The 17405-nt window shown below is 42.0% G+C and overlaps 1 protein-coding gene across 4 annotated transcripts in view; it reads left to right on the top strand.

Moving 5' to 3' along the window:
• Positions 1-17405, top strand: part of GPT2 (glutamic--pyruvic transaminase 2) — a 52981-nt gene that overhangs the window by 14273 nt on the left and 21303 nt on the right. For all 4 annotated transcript variants that reach the window (XM_039503557.1, XM_039503555.1, XM_039503556.1 and 1 more), the window contains one exon: positions 17297-17386. In XM_039503557.1, the coding sequence (XP_039359491.1) occupies positions 17354-17386 (33 nt within the window). In that variant the 5' untranslated portion in view covers positions 17297-17353. The remainder of the gene's footprint in view (positions 1-17296; positions 17387-17405) is intronic.

The following is a 17405-nucleotide window of genomic DNA, read 5'->3' as shown; positions in this document are numbered from 1 at the left end:
GGCACCTTAGAGACTATCAAATTTATTAGGGCAGAAGCTTTTGTGGGCTAAAAAGGGGAGTGATCAGTTTTCCCTATACAGTGGGTGCATTTAAAATATTCACTCTGATTTTAGAGCTATATGTTTAAGTTTCAGAGTAGCAGCCATGTTAATCTGTATCCGCAAAAGAACAAGAGTACTTGTGGCACCTTAGAGACTAACAAATTTATTTGAGCATAGCCCACGAAAGCTCCTATATGTTTACGTGGCATTCCCAATTTTAAATATCGGGAATATTTCTGAAACATGTATTATCTCTAGAACTGAAAAAATCTTGACCACATCCACTATACCCATCATAGTTTTGAATACTTCAGGTCCCTGTTACTCCCTTATTTTTTTTCAAGCTGAAGTCATTAAGGCTGTGTCTACACTACAGTTTATGTCAGAATAATTTGTCGCTCAGGGGTCTGAGTAAACCAGGGGTCGGCAATCTGCGGCACGCGTGCCAAAGGCGTCACGCAAGCTGATTTTTAGTGGGACTCTGCTGCCAGCCGGGGACCAGACCACTGGCCCGCTCAGCCCACTGCCTGCCTGGATGAACGGAACCCCAGGCTGGCACCAGGTTGAGCGGGGCCGGCAGCTGGGACTCCGGCTGGCAGGAGCCGGCGGCTGGATCTCCAGACTGTCAGCGGGCTGAGCGGCTCAGCTTGCTGCCGGTCTGGGGTTCTGTCTGCCGCCCGCACTGCTGGTCTGGGGCTCTGTCCGCTGGCCCCTGCCAGCTGGGGTCCCAGCCGCTGGCCCTGCTCAGCCCGCTGCCGGCCTGTATGGATGGAACCCCGGGCCAGCAGTGGGCTGAGCGGGGCTGGTGGCTGGTACCCCGGCTGGCAGGAGCAGGCGGATGGAACCCCAGACTGGCAGCGGGCTGAGCGGCTCAGTCTGAGTGGCTCAGTCTGCCGGTCTGGGGTTCCATCCACCGGTCCCTGTAAATGTAAAATGTATTACTGGCACTGAAACCTTAAATTAATGAAGACTTGGCACATCACTTCGCAAAGGTTGCCGACCCCTGGAGTAAACCAACCCCGTGAGCAGCATAAGTTACACCGACATAAGTGCTAGTGTGGACAGTGCTGTGTCGGTGGGAGAGCTTCAGCTACCGCTGCTCACAGGGGTTTAAGTAGTTAAGCCAACCGGGGAGCTCTCTCCCATGGGCTTAAAGCGACGACATTAGAGAACTTACAGCGGCGCAGCTTCACCAAGTTAAGCTCTCTAGTGTAGTCGTAGCCTTAGACTCACGTTTTCTAAAATGGTCACTGAGGTTGTGTGGCTCCATATTTATGTATTTTATTTATTCATTTATTTTAAATGTGCCCAGTGTGAGACCTTGGGCCTGTTTTTTGGAATATTGAGCACCTACATTTGGGAGCTGTGGATCTTTAGCATGTCTGAAGACTGTGCCCAGAGTGTTCCAAGTTAGGTACCAAAATCAGTCATTGTTTTTGAAAATTTTGGCCTTAACACCTTGGCCTCAGATTCCTCATCTGTAGAATCCTTACTGATGTTAAAAAAACATTTTAGTGATTTAGGCATTGTTACTAGCAGTGTTTACACCACAACTTTCCTGATCAATGTGAACAGACTTTTATAATCTATAACGTATATAATTCAAACCTGAGGAAAAGTTATTAGTAGCTCAAAAGCTTGTCCTTTCCTTGAGCAGAAGTTGGTCTAATAAACGATATTACCTCTGGTTTTGGTTTGTGGAGGATCTTAGTGAGGGGCCTTGTGAAGACTGACTGGCAAATGTGTATAGAAGAACACTATAGATGGGCTAAATGGAACAAATGATCACAGGTTTTGCCGTTCCACATTATTTGGTTCTCTTTTGTCATTATTCAGATGATGGATGATTTGGATTCAGAGAGGTTGAGCTTTGCACAAATTATTTTTTGAGTGTAATTCAGTAATGCTAAAAAGAAACTTTTCAAAAGCCCCTTTAAATGTAAACTTTGTCTTTCAGCGATGTCCTGGAGAGAGCTCTAGGGGAGATCCTAAGACTATGGTTTTATTTATTTATTTGTTTGTTTTTTAATTTCACACCTAAATTTAAGGGATGATTTCTCTGCCTCTTATGGAGTTTGTTCCCTCTGTGCTCTCTCTCTCATGCATTACATTTCAAAACATTTCTTGGGGATTGGCCTCTAAAACTCACTTGCAGGATTGTCACCGTTACTCTGTCATGCAATGGAACTCTGTGCTATCTATGGTTTTAGGAATAAAATATAAACAGTTCCAGCATATTCAGTGACTGTATGTTTGTTTTGCTAACTAGTGTCGTCCCCTACCTTGATTATGGTTGGAAAAAGTCTTTTTATGTAACGTGGAAAACAAATGAATATATTTTCCCAGTTCTTCCCATCCTTCTCTCTGTAAGCATATGCATGCATGATACACAAGCTACCTCATTGGCTAAAGGGGGGGTAACCTTTTGAGAGCCCCTTGTTAACAAGTCACTGCTAAATGCAATTTTCAGCTGTTTGGCTTCTGCTTATGTGGCAGATTTTTCCATGTGAAAAACAAGTTTTTCTTTCTCAAAACAGCACAATGAAATATTATCAATGGCCATCTATATTTAGGTCCACGTGACTATGCACAGGCTGAAGACAAATAAAGCAAACATAGTTTACTGAGACAACTGGTGCCTAATGGGAAGGGGGAGGAGGAGGAGGAGATGTGAGAAAGCTGAGTAAGTGTATCTGCAAAGAACGTTGTGATCCACCTAAATATGCAAAAGCAGCTGCAGTCAACACTTTCCTCTCTTGCTGTTGTGCTCAAGTTGTTCACTCCTTCTTGCCTTGAATCCTTAACAGCATTCTGACAGGCACAATTATGCACTTTGAACATCTATTCCTTAAACAAAACCCCAGCTAGTAGAATGCTGTTCTGTACAAGCAGTGGGTGGCTTTTTATGAACAGAATGATAAAATCTGAGTACCATAATTTATAGTTGGAATATCTTATATCATCAGATGCCTACTCTAAGTCTATATTTGGCTGCATTGTCATCAGTATGTGATTGGATGACTCTCAGTTCTGTTTCCTTTTCACAAAAACCACAGTGCGTGCTCTGGCCTTTTGCAGAATTAGAGACATGGCTGAGAAGGAGCGTGGCTGATTCCCACTGCAGACAGAAGTGATGCTGTTGGGTGGGGAGAAGAAGCTTGGAGGATGTGGCAGATGAAGTGTTTTCCTCTTCTCTCTCTGTTGAGAAGGGATGCCAACCCCTTGTCCGTGAGGTTCATAACCCACAGGCACCTCCATATTAATGAGTGCGCCTCATTCTTAGGAAGTGGATGTGTTCAGAGTTGCCTTTTCCCCCAATCTTCTTTTGCATAAGAGGTTGAAACTCTCTATGTCTAATATAAACTGTGCCATAGTTATTAAGAAGTGACCAACAGTCTCATTAATTTTTTTCAGTACAATTACATTTCAGATTGGCATGTCGAGCTGAACACATTATCAAAATATAAAATAAAGAGCCTCTCTCACAGGCAGTGTGTCCGGGATAGGTGTCCACTGTGGTTTGGGAGATTTATCCTGGTGTCTTTGTCATTTTATTGTACTTTTCTGACATGGTAGCCATTTTGCAGTATCATTCTTTCATTTCAGGGTTACACAGTTTTCTTCCTCACTTCTTGACTGAAGAGGTTTTGATTATTTTTGATAATTTAAGGAAATGCTTTTTCTTGAACTCCTATTTTGGACATTGGAGTGGTCTTATTTTTTTAAGTTTCTCTTGCAATGTAATGTCTATGGGTCTAATCCTGAAGACCACTTTGAAACTCCAGCTAGAAAAGAATAAGATTGCTTGCTTAGTTGTGCAGGTGGAGCACATTCTATGTGAACTGCATGAATTTCCCTGGATTCCAGCTTACACCAATGTAAAAAAATCAAGTTTTTAATCTATAGAAAATGGTCTGGCTGAAATGTTAATTTGTTTTTTGACTAAATGAATTTTCTTGTTGCAAAAAGTGTCAGCTTTCTGCAAAAGATTTTTACTTTTGTTGAAAAACCAAACACCCCAAAAACTTTGTCTGAAATCTGAATTTTTATTTAGAGATGCCACCACAGTGTCTCGTGGGTGTTGTATTCTGGGTGACTTATACCCCAGTTTTCTATGGTCTGGGCTCCCCAGCTGGGCTGTGTCTCCCCTGATGCACCATGGTGGCTTAGCAAGCAGGAGAAGACTGTGTTGCATCATGGGAAATGTGGTCCAGACAGGAGGACTCGGTCATAGAAAAGAAGTGGGCCATGAGGCACATGAAATGTAGCTCTCATGAGACATTGCAGTGGCATTTTCAAATAGAAATTTTTCAGATTTTGACCAAAATTTTCCGCAGGAAAAACTTCACTTTCTGACCAACTGCAAGATAAAATTTCCATGCTTTGGGTCTTGGCTACCATGTAGACCCTTTCCCTAGTTGAGAGTAACTGTGCTCCTTCTGGTAGTAGTCGCTGTGGGAGGTTTGAATTTCAGAACAGTTGAAGGTAGTGTGCTTTCAGGGGAAGGGCCTTCAACATCTACAATTTGCTTCTCCCAGCTTCTAGAAATTGCTGACTTTTGAGGCATGGTACAGAGTTCACTTTGGCTTTTGCCAAAGAGAAGACTAAGCAGCACATGGTGGTGGTATAGTGATTGGAAGAGGCAGGGTAGGGGGATTCTTTTTTGTTGACCCTTTTTAGTGCTGGTTTGGAAATTAATTTTTTTAAATAAGGTGGATGATGGTCATATTTTTAAATTAAACAGAATATATTGAAGAGCAAAATATTTGTTGTAGAAATGCATGCTCATTGTTGACCTCTCCTACTTTTCAAATCAACACATTCTCGGAATGGAATTTTCTTTGCTTTATTGTTACAAAAGTTAATTTAATACAAATCACCATTGTATTCTGAGGGATTGCACTCAAAATACTCCCAGTGCTAAGATAGTTCTGGGGTGGTGGCAGTGATGAAACTCTTATTTGCAATATATGTAGGAAGCATTTTCAGACCAGGGTGACTAAAGTTTATCCCATTGAACTTCACAGTAGGGTCTGCAGTCACTCACCTTTAAGGAGACAGCAGTGTCCCATCTTATTCGAAGCACCCAGTGCAGTGAACTCTATTTTAATGCTGTTTTATTGCCACCTCCCAGCAATTGCCAGTGTGCATCCCCCAGCCTCAAATACATTCCCCCTATTTTAGGCAAAGTTACAGTGCCCCTTTGTAAACCTTGAATAGTCATAAAAAATATTATTTCAGTTCAGGAATTAAGTACCAACTTCCCTCCTCTGCTTATGTCAACCATTGATTCTTTCTCATGAATTCACCATCTTGTTATTTGTTTAAACCCCAACTTCTCTCTTATTCTAGCTACTGAAATGTAAGTTATTGTACCTAAGCCTATATATATTGGTTTTCAGAATGGGATTTCTACCATTAACCCAACATCACTGCTATTCTGTTAATTGTGCAAAAGCAGTAACATTTTAGTGCAGGGATTGGCAAAATTTGGCACGCGGTCCACCAAGGTAAGCATCCTAGTGGTCTGGGCCGGTTTGTTTACCTGCTGTGTCCGCAGGTTTGGCCGATCGCAGCTCCCACTGGCCACGGTTCGCTGCTCCAGGCCAATGGGGGCGGCGGGAAGTGGCAGCCGGTACATCCCTCGCCCCGTTCCCTTTCCCGCTGCCCCTATTGGCCTGGAGCGGCGAACCGTGGCCAGTGGGAGCTGCGATCGGCCGAACCTGCGGACGCGGCAGGTAAACAAACTGGCCCAGCCCGCCAGCGTGCTTACCCTGGCGAGCCTCATGCCAAAGGTTGCCGATTCTTGTTTTAATGTCTGATGAATTAAAAACATTTTAAGTCATAATCTCTTAAGAGTCCACAGAACATGTTCCCTTTGATTTATAATTTTGAAGAGTGATTATGAAAAAACTCCAGGTTTCATCTGTATTGTACCTTAATGGTAATGTATCAAAGGGGCTGAAGAAAAAAATATTCTCTTTTTAATGATTGAATAGGCATCACTTACAACCTTTCTTCTTCCCCGCTCCTGTTCCCAAATCATGCTTGATTAACAACAAAGCTTGGGATGGGGACCACATGGCTCAAGAGATTGGTAATGGGTCCTAAAGCTTTTCACCTGTGGGCTGCTGGTTTGGGTTGGTAGTGACTGTAGGCCAGGGTGGAGAAACTCTGGCCCGCAGTCTGCATCCGCCCTGCAGCTTCATTTTGTCCAGCCCGCAGCAAGTCTCTGGGCCATGGACTGAAAGCCCCAAGCCTTGCCCCGCCGCCCCGCCGCCCCCCGCCAATATGTCTCCGCAGCCCCTAGGTGGAGGGGTGATCAGGGAAGCTCTGCGTGCTGCCCTCACCGCCAGCTCCGCAGCTCCCATTGCCCTATCCCAGAGCCTAAGGGAATCCCTGAACCTCCACGCCTTCCCCCCCCCCCGCCCTCCTGCGTGGCTGGAGCTGGAAGCACCTGCTTGTCGCTGTGGGGGGGGAAGCACAAAGCCTCTGCCCTCTTCCTCCCCTCCCCGCCTGAGGCTGTGTGGCTCCCAACTGATTTTTTTTCTGTGGGTCAATGGCCCCTGATAGAAAATGGGTTCCCCACCCCTATGGTAGGCAAAGAACTGAATGGGCCTGGAAATTGAAGTATGTTTGAGGGGTAAGATCTGCAGGTCAGAATTGAAAAATACAATCTGACAATAGTATTTTCTAAAGTGAAACTGTCAAATTAAGTCACAGGTTGCATACAAATGATTTTCTTTATTCATGTTGTCAGTAACAACTTATATTGGTTCAAGTGAAAATTTTATATTCATTTTATTCTTCACTATTTAAGCCATTGGTTTACTTTCTGCACTTACCTCTGTTTGGACAATGGCAGTAATGAAATCAATTTCACTTTATTAGTCCTAATTTCAGGTTTCATGTGCTGTAATGTTTGGGTTCAAAATACTGGTATGACTGGTAACTTTTTTTTTTTCCTTTTTCCTTTTTGAGGTTTTAAAATTGCATGGAAACATCTCTTCTGACTTACTAGCCTAATTTAAGGCTAAATGTGAGTTGACAGTGTCCTAGAGCTAGGGAAACGTACAAAACCAAACAGTTTAGACACTGACATGTAGAAATATGATTTGACATTCAGGAAAAACCAACAATGACATGATTTATTGATCACACTCAAACACAGGATGGCTAATTTAATATGAAAATTGATGTTTAGCCTAATATGTCCTGAGCAGGGGGAGAAAGTGGTAGAAAAACATCTCCCAAGAGATGGCTGTTGACCTCATTAAGACAGTCAGAACCGTTCTTCCTCATTTGCCTGCTCATGTTATGTAATAGGAGAACACAGTAGTGCAGTGGTCTCCAGCCTTTTTACGCCCAAGATCACTTTTTGAATTTAAGGGCAACCAAGGATCTACCCCACTCACTCCACCCCTCCCTCTCTCTGTTGCTCGCTCCCCCACTGTCACTCACTTTCACCAGGCTGGGGCAGCGGGTTGGGGTGCAGGAGGGGGTTTGGGGTGCTGGCTCTAGGAGGGGGCTCAGGGCTGGGGCAAGGGGTCGGGGTACATGAGCAGATATGGGGTCCTGGCTCTGAGAGGGGGTCGGGTGCAGGAGGGCGTATGGGGTACTGACTCTGGGAGAGGGCTCAGGGCTGGGCAATGGGATGCGGCCTCCCACTGGGCAGCACTTACCTTGGTTGGAGGCGCAGCGCCCCACGCCACTCCCAGAAGGAGCCAACACCCCTCCAGCCCCAGGGTGCGGCGGGGTGAACATGGCTCTGCACGCTGCCCCTCTCTGCAGGCATCACCCCCAAAGCTCCTGTTGGCCACAATTCTTCGTTCCCGGCCTGCGGGGGTGGTGCTTGCAGGCAGAAGCAGTGCATGGAGATCCTTGCCGCTGCTGCATCCCCCCACCCCCGTTGTGTGTGTGTGCAGGGGCGTGCTATCCACTTCTGAGAGCGGCATGGAGCTGTGGCAGGCAGGGAGCCTGCCTTAGCAGCAGGCAGCCCCACTGTTCTGCGGTGGCCGGAGATTGCCACTGATTGGGAGAGTGCCCAGGATCGACCAGTCAATCAAGATGGATGGGTTGGTGACCACTGGAGTAGTGAAATCTTGTTTTTTGTAACACTGGTGAAAACTGATGCAGATTAGGATGAGAAAGTTGAATTGTTTTATGATTTTGGCAAACATTACTTTTTTGATGTTTTTCTGCGTAAAATCACGAGTAAAGAGAATGTTATGTGATGTGCAGTTAGTTTTAAAATTTACACAGAGAACTTATTTCCTCTGCTTTGTTAGTTAAGTGGAAAAACATTCTTCAGAAGCAGGTGCAACTTTTTTTTTAAATCCCCAAAACTTCTAATTTATTTTTCAAGGGTAATTACAACGTGCCCTGATAAAGGCTGCCATATAGGACTCTTGGTTGCTTTTTACAGATCCAGACTAACACCTACCCCTCTGATACTTGACTGCCATATATGTTCAGCAGAATGCAATCCACAAGACACAATAATTCAGTCTTCTCATTAAATATAATGGCAAAATCTTTTCCAAGTTATTCCACTATAATTTAGGAGTTTCTTTACTGGGAGGCCTAATCACATGTACTGAATATTATATAATTCCTTTATTTAAAAATGTTAAAATTAAATCTTACATTTTTTATTTTATTTTCATGGACATTCCTTTGACTGGAATCTTGCGGATACATTTAAATAAAAATAATCATTTTTTGCAACATACTCCTGTTGTTTGTAGTCTAGCCACTGGCTCTTAGTACCACCAATTACCTCATCCTAGTCCAGGGGACATTAAGGTTCATCACTGCTATTTCAAGTCAGAATCCAGACTCCTCATTTTCCTTCCCCATCAATTACAGTTCTTGTCAGCTTGAATTATACATGCATAACACAAACTCAAAGCCATGCTCTGTGGTAAGCAGGTCAGGTTTTTTTGCTCCTGAGAGCTGGTTTAATAACAGAAGATTAGAATGCTAATTCAGGCCTTGAAGTTCCTATTAGTTAGGTGCCCAAGGGTGGTGCTTTTTAGGTCATTTTTTTAAAGTACTTGGCCTCTGGGGTACCCAGCTCAATTGTGGTGAAATTTTTTTGTCCTCTCTTCCCATTAATTATGTAACCTCTTATTTGTGCAATCCACAACACAGACAGGCCTGGTTTATGTAAGGAATTAAAAAAAGAAATGGTTCCCTAATGTGGGTACAGCTAGAGAGCTGAGACCTGTGAGAGGAGAGAGGAAGAGATGGTGATGAAGGTGAAACAAGGAGAGACAGACAAGAATGGGCAAAGACTGAAAATAAGAAGCATTTGCTGATCTGGATTCTTAAAGGGATAGTGGAGATTTCAATGAAAGGAGGAGAGCTGCAGGGATAGAAGAGGCAAACTGAACCGATTCCAAAGGAGATGACGCACAGACTGGGGAAAGGGAGTGTTAATTGGGATGATGGAACTTTTTGTTTTTAGGTTGCCAGTTGAAACCCAGCCCAAGAAGGTAGCAACTGAAAGTTATTGCCTGTCATAACTTCAGTCCAGTTCCAGTCAAAACCCACCATCCCTGCAATTATCCCTCTTGTTGACAATCTCAGCAGAAGGGCTAAAAAGCGGTTCTGGTTAAAAGACAGGGGACAAAGGGTAGGAATTAATGGTAAATTCTCAGAATGGAGAGGGGTAACTAGTGGTGTTCCCCAAGGGTCAGTCCTCGGACCAATCCTATTAAATTTATTCATAAATGATCTGGAGAAAGGGGTAAACAGTGAGGTGGCAAGTTTGCAGATGATACTAAACTACTCAAGATAGTTAAGACCAAAGCAGATTGTGAAGAACTTCAAAAAGATCTCACAAAACTAAGTGATTGAGCAACAAAATGGCAAATGAAATTTAATGTGGATAAATGTAAAGTAATACACATTGGAAAAAATAACCCCAACTATACATACAACATGATGGGGGCTAATTTAGCTACAACGAGTCAGGAAAAAGATCTTGGAGTTATCGTGGATAGTTCTCTGAAGATGTCCACGCAGTGTGCAGAGGCGGTCAAAAAAGCAAACAGGATGTTAGGAATCATTAAAAAGGGGACAGAGAATAAGACTGAGAATATATTATTGCCCTTATATAAATCCATGGTATGCCCACATCTTGAATACTGTGTACAGATGTGGTCTCCTCACCTCAAAAAAAGATATTCTAGCACTAGAAAAGGTTCAGAAAAGGGCAACTAAAATGATTAGGGGTTTGGAGAGGGTCCCATATGAGGAAAGATTAAAGAGGCTAGGACTCTTCAGCTTGGAAAAGAGGAGACTAAGGGGGGATATGATAGAGGTATATAAAATCATGAGTGATGTTGAGAAAGTGGATAAGGAAAATTTATTTACTTATTCCCATAATACAAGAACTAGGGGTCACCAAATGAAATTAATAGGCAGCAGGTTTAAAACAAATAAAAGGAAGTTCTTCTTCACACAGCGCACAGTCAACTTGTGGAACTCCTTACCTGAGGAGGTTGTGAAGGCTAGGACTATAACAGTTTTAAAAAGAAAACTGGATAAATTCCTGGTGGTTAAGTCCATAAATGGCTATTAGCCAGGATGGGTAAAGAATGGTGTCCCTAGCCTCTGTTTGTCAGAGGATGGAGATAGATGGCAGGAGAGTGATCACCTGATCATTGCCTGTTAGGTTCACTCCCTCTGGGGCACCTGGCATTGGCCACTGTCAGTAGACAGATACTGGGCTAGATGGATGTTTGGTCTGACCCGGTACGGCCGTTCTTATGTTCTTATGAGTCTTTCATCCCCAGATTTGTGGTGAAGCACTTGGACACTTGCACAACAGCTTATTGTGTTCACTGGTTCTTAATCTCCCCTTGCACCCTCCTCTTTTCCCCCTCCCGCAAAACACTTCTTCAGTATACAGAGCTGTCAATGCAACATCTATTTCCAGAACTAGACTTGCACAACTTCTGGCACTTTCTTCATTTAAAAAAAAATGTGGGGGGGGAAGGACACCTTGAAGGAGAAATGGAAAAGATTACAGTTGTGTTTATGCATAAATTTATTCCTGTTTCCTACATTCCTCTGACAGGTTTCCACAGCTATGTTAACTCCAGAGTGAGGAAAGGTGAGGGCATGTGTGGCAGACAGGGTTCCAAGGAATTGATGCCTCTTGTTGGTTAACTAACTAGGGCTCTATCTTTACTGCTAAAGAAAGGTAGGTTTCTACAGTGGGATAACTAATGTGCATTAGCCATCCAGCTGTAAAATCCCAGTGGAGACAAGGCACTGTAGTTTTACCATGAAGTAAGTTAGGCGAGGTCAGTCATGAGCAGGGGAGGGTATAGTGTTGACCTTGTCTAGCTACTGCACGGTAAAAACTACAGGTACCTTGTCTCTACTGGGATTTTACAGTGAGATAATTTTTGTGCTTTTAAAAAACCCCAAACCAACATACACTTTTTGGCAGGGAAGTCATAGCCTAGATTTAAGAAGCAGGTAATAGATTTACTTTTCTGCAATTCAGGCTCTAAGTGCTATGAGGTTGGCTAGACCCCGTTAAACTAATTCCTCCCTTCCTCCCTCCCTTTACAGTCTAACCTGGGAGCCGTGCTTTACGTGCGGAAAGGCTTGTCTCTTGCATTTCACTGAAGAATGAAGAAGTGGCTTCTGTATACCTCCTTTTTTTTTTTTAAACCAAGGAATGCTGTAGCATTTATGGATGAAAAGTGACAAGCTGCATGACTTGTTTGTGTTGGTCATTTGTCTTGTTTGTCAAGATGTTTCTCTTCCAGTTTTGTTAATATATGACTGGGGGACTGTTATGTGGTCCCTTTGAACTGTGTTTTACAGCTCAAAACAAGCATAATATAGTGTCTTACTCTAAGTCAAAATTCCAACTCTTACACAGTGAACCAAATCCAGCCTCGTTGTAAGCATGAACAACTGCCATTACTGTCAATAGGAGTTTTGGCTACATTCTCCAGAGCTGATTTTGGCCATTTCTTTTGCCTTTTTGTTTGTAAGTTTAAACTTAAAATCAAATGAAAATGGCCTTTGTTCTCTGTGGACCTCCAGCTTATTTGAAGAAAGCAACATATTCCCAGTCCATTTTTTATTAGTCAGAAATGATACTTGATGCTGAGGAGCAGGAAAGGATGTAATTCAGGTCCAGTAAAATTATTGAACCCTAAAAATCAGATTTTGAATTATGAAGGATCTGTAATTCATTCCAATCACTTCTCTTGTGTAAATCCAGAAGGCTCCGTCTTGACAAGCAAAAAGGGTGTGTCTTTTAAATTGTGTTGGCTTAAAATTTTGAAAAACACATTCTTTGAGTCTATCGAGTCAGGGTAAGGTAAGACCTTCAGCTGCATCTTGCCTCTCTACCTGCTCCATTTCAAAGGAAGCTTGAATGTTATCGTTTGCCTGTCTCTGAATGGCATTAACTGCAGTAACAGAAATCGACTAAGATCTTAGTCCCATGGCGACCATTGTTACCTTCACCACATCCAGTCTCTATGTTAATGCCCACTGACTTCTTGATAAAGAAATGTAACAGTAACGTAAGTCCTGTTCATAACACTTGATGCAGACAAAAGAAGACAATCGCATTGCCTGGTCCTACAAACCAGTGCACTTAAAGCTTTTTTTTTTTATATTCTTTTTTTTTCCTTTTAAAGAGAGCTCTGATTCTGATTACAAGTTAGGGTTCAATTGCTTTCCCTCTATTCTCATAATGGATTCAATTCCTCATAGGACAGGGGTTCTCAAACTGGGGGTTGGGACCCCCACAGGGGATCACAAGGTTATTACATGGGGGGGTTGCAAGCTGTCAGTCTCCACCCCAAACCCCACTTTGCCTCCAGCATTTATAATGGTGTTAAATATAAAAAAGTGTTTTTAATTTATAAGGGGGGTCGCACTTAGAGGCTTGCTATGTAAAAGGGGTCACCAGTACAAAAGTTTGAGAACCACTGTCATAGGAGAAGTATGGCTACAAAAAACAGCCAGCTGTTTAGATTTCACAGATCAAACATTTTAAATGCTAGTGTTTTTACTATTAACATTTACATTAGTTGACATCTAAAATCCCCACATGGCTGCACTGTCCTAGTATCTGTGCAAACACATAATGTAGTATGACACATTTTCTAGCCATAGGGCTTGCAGTCTAACTAGACAAGACACAAACATTAATTAGGCAGACAGTGCATAAACAAACAATCAAAAGAACTAAACTTGTTTACATTTATTTCCTGTTTTTTATTTTCCTCGTCATCCTGCTTCCCCTCCCTTCCCTCTCTCCTGTTCGGTTACCCCAGCCAATCTGCACCACCACTGCTGACCCCAAATGCTCTCCTTTCATCCTGCCCACCTCACAGATGTAGTTTCAGGTCCAGTCTGGAGAGGAAGAAGGGGGTGGGAAATAAGTTACAGAATGGCCAGAAATGTATAAGGGCTTTGTTATGGAGGATCTCTAGGTAGCTAGGGGCATTATGGTCTTCATTGCATCATCTGCTGACGTTTCCTGACTGGCTTCTCTTTCCCCATGGCCCGCCAGCAGTTTCTATAACTATTTTTACCTGAGATAATATTATGGGGCAGGGGTATAAGACTTTTGTTGCTTTGGGGCAGGGTGAATAATGCATGTGATTATGTGCAATTTAAGATTTTAATTACCTTACCACAAAACTGTTCTGGTGTATTGGACTGCTTGTCTCTGGCCATTTGCAGTATGCCACTGCAAACAAAGCTGTCATAGAATCAAAACTCTCTGAACCCAAAGGCTCAGTCTACAGTAGGGCTTTCAGCTGAGTTATAACACTGCCTTATGAGACCTGTTTAAAGCTGGCTGTGGCTGAGAGGGGTTCTGATTATGACCTTATGCTTCACTGCTTACTCAGACAAAGCTGTTCGAGTAAGAAGTGTGTGATTGGGCTCATGATTGAGCTGGCTAGTGTGGACGGGGGCCAGATGGACATGAAATCCATTTTAAAAGTGTATTGTAGCCTTAGTGTCTACCAAGGCCACCATTTAAACTTGATTTCACCATGGTTAACCCTGTCAACAGAAGCTAGATCAAACTTTATCTAAAACTCAGTTGGGCCATAATAGAATCTAGCAACTATTGCTAAATTCTGTTTCATAGTGCAGGAAAGGTTCTCTTTAACTTCTAGGGATTGTTGGCAGCATGCTTCTTTAAACTCGGGTCAACACCTGTGTAGACCAGGCCTAAAAATACTTGTAAAATATTTCTAAACTCTTCCTAAACTGGTACGTAATGACTTCAAATATGTGCTTAAACATTTTTTTCTAGAGTTTGTTACTAATTATGCAAGTGTAACACTATGGGGGGGTCACCCAAACCAGTAAGAGGTTGTGTCACCTTCTGCCGTGTGACCCCAGGTGCTTGTGTGCTTGCCACATTGTCTCAGAGCCCTGATACCATGCTCAGAGCACAGTGGCCTCATCCTGGCTTCCACCAGTCTGATTATTCCTTAGGTTGAGACCAACAGCCTTTCCAGTCCTGAGTCTCCCCAAAACTATCTCCCCTGCAGTGTCCAGTCTCTCTTACTGGACCCTCAGGAGAAGTTAAGTTTATTGTCTCCACAGAGACAGATCTTACAGCCTGTTAATTTAGCTGAGGACTTCGCCCTTCAGTTTGATACACAGAACTGAGATAGTTTTGTAATAAAACAAGAATATGTTTATTAACAAAAACCAGATATTTATATGATAAGCAGGGATCCTAGTTTTCTGTGATAAAAAAACCCCCCAAATTCTCCAATAAAAAAAAAAATCTGTTTTCCTGCGATTAAAATAAAAAGCTGAACTTTAGTTTCCCTAGTCACAATATATAGAGATATCAGTGGAATAAAATGTTTTATTGTTATATTTAAAATTTTTAAGCAGGTTAGAAGCCTACCATCAATATGAAATATGTCCTTGCCAAACTAAGTGACATGGTCTTATGGGGTCATTTTTTTAAAACGTTTTCAGCATCTTTTCATAACTTTAATTACCCACGTCTGAAGGCTGAAGTGAAAAATGAGTTGCATGAAAACATGAATCCCTATACGCCATTGAATAACCTCTGTATGCTGGAAGCAGTTTATAGGAGTATGTCTAGCTATGTAAATTTTAAGCGCAATCAAAAATCAGCCACAAGAGGGAGAGATTACGGACATTGTATAAGTGACACTGGAACTTTCAGTAAAATTTAGTTAATAGTTAATGTATGTTTTTATTTTTTCCACAACATATAAAGATTCTCTATAAATCTATAGAGATACTAAAGATTCTCTATAAAAATACAAATTCATTGTTTTTCCGTCGCAAACGGATTTCTAGGATCCCTGGTGATAAGCAAGAATAAAAGACACAGATATGGTTAAAAGTAAAACAAAACAAAACATGCTTTTTAGTGACTAAAACTTAACTTCAGCATGTTGCAATCTTTGTCTAAACAGGTTTCTCAGTTCCAGCTACTCTTGGTTTTATGGCCAAGAGGATCCACTGTTCATTAGCTTAATGGGCACCACTTCCCCTTTGTCCCCTAGACCCAGTGGTTCCCAAACTGGGGTTCAGGAACTCTTGGGGGGTCACAAAATGTTACAGGGGATTCTTGGGGGAAAAAATTCCCTAATGGCAGACAGAGCTGTCCCTAGGAACCCTGGGCAGCACGGGGCCAGCAGCCCGGAGCCCCTGGACTTCCAAGAGCTAAGCAGATTAAAGCAAGCATATCTATCACACTGAGGAGATTTGGTTTGTGAGTTCAATCCTTGAGGGGGCCACTTAGGGATCTGGGGCAAAAATTGGTCCTGCTAGTGAAGGCAGGGGGCTGGACTCAATGATCTTTCAAGGTCCCTTCCAGTTCTAGGAGATTGGTATATCTCCAGTTATTACTATTTAAACTTCAAGACTCCTTATAAGACATGGAAAGGGAGGTGGATTTTTTTTAAAATTCAATAGGCAGCTAGTATTGTTTTTAAAATTATTATGAACAAGTTTAAGCTTTGTTGTAACGTGCATCGTTTGCCTGGACTGCTCAAGATCTGAATGCTTGTGTAGGAGGAACTCTTTGAGTTGGCTTCTTAAATACCTTCAGCTGTTTCACATCTGATACTCCTTGATGAAACATAGGAGCCTTGTCTTATAAAAGGCTTATTCAAAGTGATACAAGCTACGAAAGTGAGACCTTGGAAGAGTGTTGCCATTTTCATAATGTAATAAAAATACTGTAATGATAAATAATAATAAATAGTGTGTAATAAGCATGTCATAAAAACAAATTGTATATTTCCAAGATCATTGCTTTTATAATTTATACTCAGGTAAAGGAGAAATTCTCTGGAAATATTCATTTTTAGGAGGGGGTCGCAAGACTTGACATTTTTAGTGAAAGGAGTTCACAGGTTGTTCAAGTTTGGGAAACATGCCCTAGACGATAGATGCTAACATGGCTCTTTGCGTTTGTTTATACTTCCCAAAGTCTACTGTCTCCATTTCAAGAGCCAGGAAGTTTTCCTAGGGGTGCAGGCTCCATCTTCCATCGTGATTATTAAAATGGTTTTTCCTGCTCATTTAGCTCTATGACTTTGTTTTCCTTTTATGCAGATGTATCTTTCATTGTCCTCTGAGGTATTACCTGGCTCAATTTACATTGTAGACACAGGAAAGAGGCAAAATAACATTCCTTTGTCTAGGACAGGCTGGGTTTATGCATTGCTCGCAGAGTATCTTTTAACAAAATTTTCAGCACACCTTTATAATTCTTTATACATCACCTGTACATACATTATGCAATAATACTATGACCTGCATGTTATTGGTTTGCATATGATACCTTACGTAACACCTTTTATAACAATAAGGTGTTGGTTCACCTTTTTTTCTTTGAGTCTGTGCCCAGAACTACACACACACATACATTCAAATCCATCTTTTGTATTGCAAATGTGTGGGTAAAACTAGAGGCCATGCTTTGAAAATGTGTCCTGTGCTGTGAGATCTGTTGATGAAAAATGCAGTGAAAAAGTTAGCTATTACTAATTATTGTTATTGCATTATAATAAATAAGAAATAAATAAGCTATACCAATATAAGCACCTTTACACCAGTATAACTGTGTCAACACTCTGGAGTTGTACTGCTTTAATTATAGCTGTTTTTAAACCGATACAGTTAAGGGTAAAATAAACGGTATATAGAAAAACTTGGTGTACTTTAGAACTAACAGTGCATTGTCTCACTTCAGGGAATCAAAAAGCCTTTTACTGAGGTCATTAAGGCCAACATTGGCGATGCACATGCAATGGGACAGCAGCCCATCACTTTCCTTCGTCAGGTAATAATTTTATAAAATA

This window comes from Mauremys reevesii, linkage group 16 (genome assembly GCF_016161935.1).
Source record: "Mauremys reevesii isolate NIE-2019 linkage group 16, ASM1616193v1, whole genome shotgun sequence".
NCBI classification, from domain to species: domain Eukaryota; kingdom Metazoa; phylum Chordata; order Testudines; family Geoemydidae; genus Mauremys; species Mauremys reevesii.
Note: the sequence above shows the minus strand (reverse complement) of the source record. Positions and strands in the feature narration are given on the sequence as shown.